A 10,017-nucleotide genomic window follows, 5' to 3' on the forward strand; every position below is an offset into this window, starting at 1 on the left:
ATGGTTGCATCAGGGGAACTTATGATTTTCTTTTATGATTTTGCAGTACGATGGTCAATGTACATGCAGACAGGGTTTTGGAGGTCGCCAATGTAATCAGTGCGAGTCAAACTTCTGGGGTAACCCGAATGTGCAGTGTAATCGTAAGTGGTTTTTATTCTCAATAGATGACGAGTTTTAAATCATTTATATTTTAGCTTGTGCATGTAATCCATACGGCTCAGCAACCAATCAGTGCAACCGTGAAACTGGTCAGTGCATTTGTAATGCCGGAATCGGTGGATACAAGTGTGATCAGTGCGCACGAGGTTACCTGGGTGAAGCGCCCTATTGCCAACCGTGTGGTGAATGCTTTGACAACTGGGAAATCATATTGGATGGGCTACGGGAGGAAACGAACCGCACGATTCAGGAGGCTAAAAATGTGAAGACACTAGGAGCTACCGGAGCGTACAAGAAGGAATTCGATTCCATGGGTAAGAAGATTGACGTCATAAACGGTTTGCTGACGAACACGATCTCCGATCGAGAGATTGAGGCGATTGACGCACGGATTGCGGACATTAGAAAACACCTGCGTGTGTCATTGAAGGCATTGGAAGAATCGGAGAAGCGACTGCAGGATACCGGCGCCAGTATCAACTATGCAAACATCGAGATTGATGATTTGAGTAAGAAGGCAGAAGAGGTCAAGCAGTTGGCGAACTATCTGAGGGAGAACGCAACCAAACTACAGGAGGGTAACATCGAGGGGGCTCTGAATTTAACTCGAGATGCCTGGAACCGAGTTACTCTGTTGGGTGAGACCAATATGGAGATTCAGGAACTCAACGACAATGCCGAAAGGCAGTGCAAGCGAACGGAGGTTCTGTTGAAAAAACAGCAGGAACATTTCAATAACTTACACGACACTAACGAAGCATCTTTCCTGAAGTACCAGGCAGAACTGGATGCTCTGAACGCGAACATACCGGACTTGAACGAACGAATTTGCGATAGGCGTGGTGATCCATGTGACGAGTTCTGCGGTGGTGCTGGGTGTGACGGCAAGTGCGGTGGATTGACCTGCGACAAGGGTGCGCTGACCCGATCGGAGAGAGCACTGTACTATGCCAAGAAAACGGAGCAAACTAGTAAGGAGAAGGAAGAATTGGCCGACGATATTTTACGATCAGTAAGAACCGGGTGGGTTGAGTTTGTGCGGGAATAATCATAGCTTTATATTTGCAGATGTCACAAGCCAAAACCAATGCATCCGAAGCTTTCAAGAAAGCTAAGCGAGCTCACGACAAGGCACAGTCACAGTACAATCAAACCCACCAGCTAATCGAGCAGGCCACGGAGGTGGTAACCGCGTTGACCGATATCATCGACAACAATACGGCATCGCCGGACAAGATCAGGGAACTGTCGGAGAAAATCAACGGCTACACACTTCAGCTGGATCCGGAACAGATACAGAAACTGGCCGAACAGATCGACGATGCTGTTTCTCATTTGGAGAATGTAGAATCGATTATTCGGAACACAGAGCACGATTTGCACCGCGTAGAACAACTGAAGGATGGCACTCTGGCTACCAAGTAGGATTACGGTTTTGGTAATATGAATTTTGAATATGATTAAGTTTCGTTTTTACAGGGATCGTGCCGAAAGAGTCCTCGAGGAGGCTATTGGAGTCACCAAGGCACTGGATGATGCGGACGAAGCACAGAAGAAAGCACGTCAGTCGATTAAGCGGGCCAACGAAGATATACAGTCGGCAAAGATTGATTTAGAAGAGGTATTCGTTACGGGAAAAAAAGTGCAGAACAAACATATTTTCTCACAACAAACATATTTTCGTGTTTTTAGATTGACAAGGAAACCGATGATGCGTACAACAGAGCTAACGTGACAGCCAACAAGGTGGATGAACTGAAGACTCGTCTGAACAAGCTGCACGTCAGCAATGTGCAGAATGAACAGGATGCTGAAGAAATTATAAAACAGGCGGAAACGGTTAAGGAATCGGCAAACACGGCGCATGATTTGGCAACACAGGTGCGGTCGATTGTCAACCTGGCTTGCGATTGTACGATAACTCTTTTTCTTTTTGCTTTCTTCAGCTCAAGGACAACTACAAAACTGCTAACGCTAGTCTCACAGCTCGATCGAATGCATCGGAGAGTGCCCGTGAACGAGCTCAGAATCTTCTGAACCGTGCTTCCAAAATCACTGTTGAAACCACCAATCAGCTTAAGAAGCTCCAGGGTAGGTTTCCTACTAAAATCCTCACATCAAAATATTCAATTTCCGGTATTTTTTTCCAGAGCTTTACAAAACATACGAATCGAACCAGAAGGATCTCGATTCGCTGGAGGTACAAATTCACGGCCTGACCGATCAGATCAACAACTATTTGAACAAAATCCAAAGTGATGCCGATCGTTACCGACAGTGTACGACGTAAATGAACCGTAGCAGAGTGGTAGCATAAAACGAAAACAAAACTAACAAAATAAAGAATAACACTTCTAACTTCTTTTGTGTTCAAACGACGGTTTTTTTTTATTCGAGAAGGATTGGTGATTTTCATTGAAACTGCCTGTAGCTTAGCGTTCCATTGATAGAGTTTGTAATTCAAAACCAACAAAAAAAATTAATTTCTATTTAGGTTTAAAGAATGATCGCAACTAATATAACGACAAAAGTCATATCGGCTAAGTTTTGCAATTGTTGTTTAGACTAAATTTCGTACAATTGTTCACTGTGCCAGTGTTCTATATCACACTGACTAACAACATTCACTAAACGAGAAAGTGCCAAAAAAGTAAATCGATAGACTAAATCTGCTTCCAAGTGCTTTTGTTTTTAAACATAATGTCAACTAATAATTTACAATAGAGTACTAACGTATTATGTAGCGGAAATCTCACTCGCTAGTTTGAGCATTTGTAATCCAACCCGTTTCATAACCTAATATTGTCTGTATAAAAAAAAATAATTAAACCAATTAATGTCAAGCAAAAATGCCATTCAGTCTTACCAGTGGGTAATGTTTAGTGTTTAAGAGTGTAAGAATAAAATGTTAGTCCTAATGAACTTTATCCCAGATCAATCTAAACAATAGACAAGTTGTTTCGCGGAAAGTCGGTTAATTATTGAAAAGAAAAATAAACCAATTATTATACACGAACAAGAAAACTTTTAATATTAAGTTGAACTAGCAATACTACACCGCGAACGCGAATAGTCATAACGATTTCACTGCTATAATTGTAATTCCGGTCGTCTATATAAACGTTTTAGTATAACCACCACTATCGAGCGGTATTCTGTGCATCCGAAAGCCGTCGAAACTAGATCTGTTCTTAGAAAAGTGTTGGTAGCCCCTTCATCTCGCAGCAGCCATCATTTTTCAGAAAGTAAAAATACAAGATTATTCATTCTTCAAAGTACTCCCCGCCGACTGCAACACGATTATAAGAGCGCTTGATCCAACTCTCGAAACATGTTTTTATATTCAGTTTTCGGTATGGCCATCAGAGTCATCTGCGATTTTTCCATAATCTCATCTCGGGTGCTGAAACGCGTTCCACGAAGCGATTTCTTGAGTCGACCGAATAGGGAAAAGCCTCAAAAAGCCAAATCAGGTGAATTCGGTGGTTGATGATTGGAATTTATTTCATTTTTAACCAAATGTTCACGAATAACAATGGCATTGTGTGACGGTGCGTTATCGTGGTGCAAATTACACAAGTTGTTTGCCCACAAGTTTGTTCTTTTTCAGTGTGTTGCTTCACGCAAACGTCTCATAACTTCATAACTCAATCTGCCATCTCTCGAATAGTCAATTTGCGGTCTACGGTCATCCCTTCTTTGATTTTGTTGTCAGTTTTCGATGTCGATGGTTTACCGCTTCTCTCATCATCATTCACAGACTCATGGCCACTTCTGAAACATTCGTGCACTGATAAACGACTGTTTTCTTCTGAGTAGTGTTGCCAAATCACTCTTCTAACATTTGCACATGTTGTCGCACTATTGAAACCGTTTTGAACGCAAAATTTAATGCAAACTCGTTGATGTAAATTTAATTCCATTTAGAAAATGGTACAAAATCGCGGACACGCGCAATCGCAGATGTACTCAATACAGCGTAACTTTTACAAATGTCCAGGTATCAAACTGAAAATTTGGCAGAATATCAATGACAAATGTGGAAACCAAAAAAAAAATCTAATCGGGTGACTGAGGGCGCCACACGGTGGTGATTCCGGGAACTTTTTGATCAAGGTAGTATCCTTCCATAGTGTTCAGAGTATCTATGGTTAAAGACTTGTCCCAGTAAGTCAAAGCACGATTTGAAAATTATAGAGATTTCAGCTTTAAGGTCATTCACTTCTTCGGGCCAGAGAAGCTTTCTGACCCTATGTGCGGGGTTGGGGATCAAACCCAGGTGGGCTTCGTGAAAGGCATCAACTAACCCTCCACACTATACACAGAAAAAATATGAATTTTACAGGTGACAGAATTCTACAAACGATACAATTCACAACTACTTCATTTTTCAAATGACGCAATGTTCCATTTGCACAGAATTTTAAATGCTCCGAGTATAACTTGCACTCGGCTACCAAATGCCGCTGTATGGATATATATTTATCAATTATTCAATGAATAGATATGAGCTCTGTGGTTCAGTCGAGTAACCGATGTGCTGGTGATCTATTGTTTCTCGGTTCAAGTCTAGCTGCAGCTATCGATATTTTATTTTTAATTTTATTCAAATTCAAGACATTACATCTTATAAGATGTAAAATCACCAGATTTTTTCGAACTGTGTACCCGTCCCATAAAAAGCATAATTTTTTAGCCCATCTTATTTTTTGGTATTAAAAATGCCTTACTCTTCACTATATGGGGCCGGGTGTCAATTAAAAGTTTCAAAAATAGTCGCGTAACCTTTTTGTGTCATAATTTTGAACGTTAATAACTCGGTCATTTGTTGATGGATTGTTATAATTTAACAACCAATCGATTCGGGAACTTTTAACTTAAACATGTATGATGACGTCGTTTCAGTATTTCAATAGCATACTATTGAAAAAATGGTTGGAATCGACCTATGTTTTCATCCACCAATCCCAGCTGAGGAAATTGACGTCATTTTCTTGTTCGGCATAGGAGGCTTTGCGTCATGCACAAAAAACACCGCATCGTTATGCGTAGTATGAAGAGAAATCTATAAATATATGCTGCAAAATATTTCTTTGTCTAGTCGATGCTTGACTGTGTATGAAACAAGTAGCTCGTCCAGTGAGCTGATGACTGGATTGTATATGCGTTCACTCGCTGGATTGTCGCTTTTGCATTATGTGTTGGTGAAATTTCCTGCTATCAGCGCAACACCGTTTTCGCTTGAGTATCCTATATATCATTCAGTAGTGAAGAACAGAATGAGCGTTATTACCGGTTCTTTTGAAACAGCCCATGTTTTTAGTAAATCTTTGGCAATAAAAATGTCCTACTCTTCACTATACGGGGCCAGGGGTCAATTAAAAGTTTCAAAAATAACCGCGTAACCTTTTTGCGTCATATTTTGAACGTTAATAACTCATTCGTTTGTTGATGGATTGACATAATTTAACAACCAATCGATTCGGAAACTTTTAACTTAAACATGTATGACTACGTTGTTTCAGTATTTCAATAGCATACTATTGAAAAAATGGTTAGAATTGACCTATGTTTTCATCCACCAATCCCAGCTGAGGAAATTGACGTCATTTTCTTGTTCGGCATAGGAGGCTTTGCGTCATGCATAAAAACACCGCATCATTCTGCGTAGTTCGAAGAGGAATCTATAAATATATGCTGCAAATCATTTCTTGATTTCAGTTCATGCTTGGCTGTGAATGAAACAAGTAGCTCGTCCAGTGAGGTGATGACTAGATTGTATATGCGTTCGCTCGTTGGATTGTCGCTTTTGCTAAATCTTCACTGTACGAGGCAGGTGTCAATTTAAAAAATTTACAAAAATAACCGCGTAACCTTTTTCTGTCATAGTTTTGAGGCCTTAGAACTCAGTCATTTGTTGATGAATTTATATAATTTAACTACCAATCGATTCAAAATCATTTAACTTAAACTTATGCGGTAACGTCATTTAAGTATTTCAATTGCATTGGATGGAATTGACCTATGTTTTCGCGATCTATAAATATATGCACGAATACATTTCTGCTTTAGTTGACCCATGGCTTAGCTTGATTCTCCGGTAACTAGCAGGCCAACTTAGAATTATCGGCGATTGATTATTCGAACCTAATTTGAAGCGCTTGTATCTCTGCGATTTATTGATAAATTTTCCTCATTTAACTTGATTCGAAAAAGTTTAAAAATGTTTTAATTTGTCAACGGGTAGTTTGCATATTGAAATCTCCATTTACATACGAACGGTGGCGCGCAAATAAATTCAGTATAAAGTTGTGTTATGATGATAATCATAGATAATTCTTTTTCATTAAATGTGGCTAAATACAAAGAATTATCTCTCAGCATAATCCCTCAGACCCTATTATTAAGCCAAACAATAATCGAAGTATAAAGCATAATATTTTGGTCTAACCTTGCTTCCCAGAATCTTGAGAAGGGATCCAGACTAAGTGTAGTGTCATTTAAGGGATATTTTCCAAAAATTTTCAAATGTAAAAATTTGTTGAAGGCATAAAATAGAGTAGAATCAATTGTTTTGAAAGAATCTAATTGTCGTTTTGATCATTCGCTAAAAATGTAAACACTAAAAGCAGAGTAAGTTTGTAATTCTTCACTGTTTAATGAATCCACCATCATCTTTATTTTTGTATTGATTATGGGTATCTTAGAATTATTACATTTTTAATGTAATCGTAATCGGTCGTGTCTTGCATACAACCCTCTAATTTTTTGTCATTATTCTGTTCTCTATAACCTTAAACTTTTAGACACTTTTCTGCAGTGTAGATTTCGATTATACACGGATTAAAAATCCAGATGTTCAAAGCAACTTAAAGTTGCCCGTCAAAGTTTATTTACACGGCTTTTTTACACGGATTTACGAAGTTACGCTGTTTTTTTACGCGGATTTCAAGAGTTACGCGGTTTTCTAGTTTTGTCTGCACCTGAACCCGCGGTTTTCTTGTTTTGTCTGCATTTGAAAAAGTGCAACTCGTTTCACTATCGCGTGTGGAAAAATACTCATGAAATTGAAAATTTTCGTTAATTGCACTGTGATACCGGAACCGGAAGTCGGATCTGGATCAACTGTTCGGGGACTTTTTAAAGAATTTCAAGACCTTTCATTTGCATCTTAGTAAAAATCGTTTGAGAAACTTCCGAGAAAATGAAATAATGCGATAATGCGGCGAACGGAAGGTGGACCCACCGACTGATTCCAAACGAGTCGGCGTGGGTGAACAGGAAGCATGGAGAGGTGAACTTCCAGCTGACGCAGTTTCTGTCCGGGCATGGCTGTTTTCGGAAGTATCTGTTACGGTTTGGTCACGCGTCTTCCCCTGTTTGTCCGGAGTGTCTGAACGTGGAGGAAACACCAGAGCACGTCGACTTTGAATGCTCTAGGTTCGCGGAGATACGCAGGGATATGCGCGACGTGACAGTCGACAACATTGTCGAGAAGATGTGTCGCGACAAAGACACGTGGCACGTTGTTGACAAAGCACTAACGGGTATGATGTGCGCGCTGCAGAGGAAGTGACACGAAGACCAGAGAGCGTCGGACAGTGATCCGGGTAGAAATGATCCACCGCCGAGGACACGACTGAGTCGTCCGTAACAACACATACTGGAGCGCAGAGCAACAGGCAGCCGCGATCACCGGCCGCTAAAGGACCAGCGAACAAGCGTCGGTTCAGGAGTTTTTCAGTCGTCGGGGAACTCTCCGTCGATGTACTCTAAATCCTTCGCCAGGGATTAGACGAGTAGATTGCGACGTAGCATCGGTATGGATCGTCTGGGCGCCAGTGAACCGAAAGCCATCCTACATCCGGAATCACTGGAGCGAAGCCATCCTCCATCCGGAATCCTGCCGATCAATCCGTTCACGGATATCGGAAGCGACGGTTACGGGAGATCTTTCATCGTCGGGTAATTCTTCGTCGGGGTAGGGTAAATTCTTCGTCGGGGACTAGCCGAGTAGAAGCCACAGCACCGAAGTCGAGTCTTCGGGGCACCAGTGAACCGGAAGCTAGGCTCCAACCGGAATCACCGGATCGACCTCGGCACTCATTCCAGTGTCACGCGTAGCGAAATACGAGATTCTGTGTCGAGAGGAACTCTTTCGCCGGGGAGCTTTCCGTCGGCGTAGTCTAGATCCTTCGACGGGGATTAGATGAGTAGATTGCGACGCAGCTCTGGTATGGATCGTCGGGACACCAGTGAACCGGAAGTCATCCTCCAACCGGAATCACTGGACCGACCCAGACACCTTACTTTCGAACCGTTCACGGGTTTTGGGAACGTCGGTACGGAGAAACTTCCATCGTCGGGGAACTTTGCCGTCGGTGTAGGCTAGATCCATCATCGGGGATTAGCCGAGTAGTTCGTGACGTAGACCAGTCCTGGGTAGTCGAGACGCCAGCGAATCGAGAGTGGTGGTGCTTCAGAACAGCCCCCCTGCCGAAGTAATACCAAATACAAATTATAATACGGAATGCTCCGATAAATTTTCGAGGACACATTTTGCGCTATGTGGTACACTGTTAGGGTACACTGTCAGAGTAACAATGTACTTTATCAAATATTCCATACAACTGGCAACGCTGAGGGGTACAATTCAACTCACCATAGTTACTGTTTAATATGCTGATACCTGAAGTTAATTCAGAAAAAATGTTGCTGTTAGAATTGCAGTCAGGACTTTACAATGAAAGTAAGTAGGAAAAGCATTTTATATTCTTAGTAATTTAGTAATTAAAAAACATTTTCGTGATAGAATATTCCATGTGTTCAGCGCTGATTCGGAAAAACCGAAAAAAGTAATAAGGGAATATTCAGATGGCCTTGTACTTTGGATTGCTTGTTCTTGGTTTTGACATACTAAAACAGAAACCACAAACATTTGAAACAGATCTCTAGGAAAACAATTAGACATTTCACAAGAATCTCCTACTTCAAATGACAATCCTGAATTAAATGATAATAAAAAATATTATAAAGAGTATCGCTAGATACAATGCAATTATACACCATGCTTAGAATTGTTTAAAAATCGTAGAACTGAAATCGGTTTATTTTTACTTTTATTTATGTTACAAAAGGATGCTTCGGGACATAAAAATTTCAGTTTGAGTTTCTCTCGTGCAAAATTAGAACATTTGATTGGAAAAGTGATCATGTGTAGTGTCAAAAGGTAGTGACATCGTTGGAGTTATGTGAGGAAACTGTGCTATACGAAAATGTGACGATATATATTAAAATGAACAAACAATCGTGTGTCACAAATATAGTTTCACTCTGTATAATCATTCACGCAGCGTATGTAAGCTAAAGGATACCGAGTTAGCTATCGCAGGATAAAAAAAGGGTAACTGTGAATATTCTATTTTCAAGGACAAATATTTCTACTATGTGTACCACATCGTTTCCATAATAATCATTTTCACTTCGATAAAACTTTTAAACATCATACGGCTTCCAATTTTCACGTCAATATTTTGCACCGTATCTGAGAAGCATACTAGCGTGAGCTTGGAACATTCTGATAACACGCTCCATGTGACAAATCGTAATAAAAATTTATCCTGCCTCGATAATTACTCCGAAAGTTCTACCGAAATGATTCAAAGGTAATTTTCTAAACACGAACTCCGTTGGTAACGCGATCAGGTGGATTAATGATGAGCGCCAATTTATCCATAATTTCAATTATTTGGAATGGAGTTTGTAGCAAGCAATACGTTAAACACGTGTTAGCCCTATTCCAAATGTTTGAAATCCTGAACAATGTGTTCAAAGAAATGGTACTAAGCATTTATC

At 40.5% G+C, this 10,017-nt stretch overlaps 1 protein-coding gene across 5 annotated transcripts in view; it reads left to right on the forward strand.

The window, feature by feature from the left end:
• The window catches only part of LOC131427770 (laminin subunit beta-1), a 52,065-nt gene extending 48,762 nt beyond the window's left edge, over positions 1 to 3,303 (forward strand). For all 5 annotated transcript variants that reach the window (XM_058591239.1, XM_058591238.1, XM_058591242.1 and 2 more), the window contains exons 12-18: positions 47 to 143; positions 198 to 1,174; positions 1,231 to 1,583; positions 1,642 to 1,783; positions 1,855 to 2,043; positions 2,109 to 2,253; positions 2,313 to 3,303. In XM_058591239.1, the coding sequence (XP_058447222.1) occupies positions 47 to 143; positions 198 to 1,174; positions 1,231 to 1,583; positions 1,642 to 1,783; positions 1,855 to 2,043; positions 2,109 to 2,253; positions 2,313 to 2,452 (2,043 nt within the window). In that variant the 3' untranslated portion in view covers positions 2,453 to 3,303. The remainder of the gene's footprint in view (positions 1 to 46; positions 144 to 197; positions 1,175 to 1,230; positions 1,584 to 1,641; positions 1,784 to 1,854; positions 2,044 to 2,108; positions 2,254 to 2,312) is intronic.
• The last annotated feature ends 6,714 nt before the right edge of the window (positions 3,304 to 10,017 follow it).

This window comes from Malaya genurostris, chromosome 2 (assembly GCF_030247185.1).
Source record: "Malaya genurostris strain Urasoe2022 chromosome 2, Malgen_1.1, whole genome shotgun sequence".
Taxonomy (NCBI): Eukaryota; Metazoa; Arthropoda; class Insecta; order Diptera; family Culicidae; genus Malaya; species Malaya genurostris.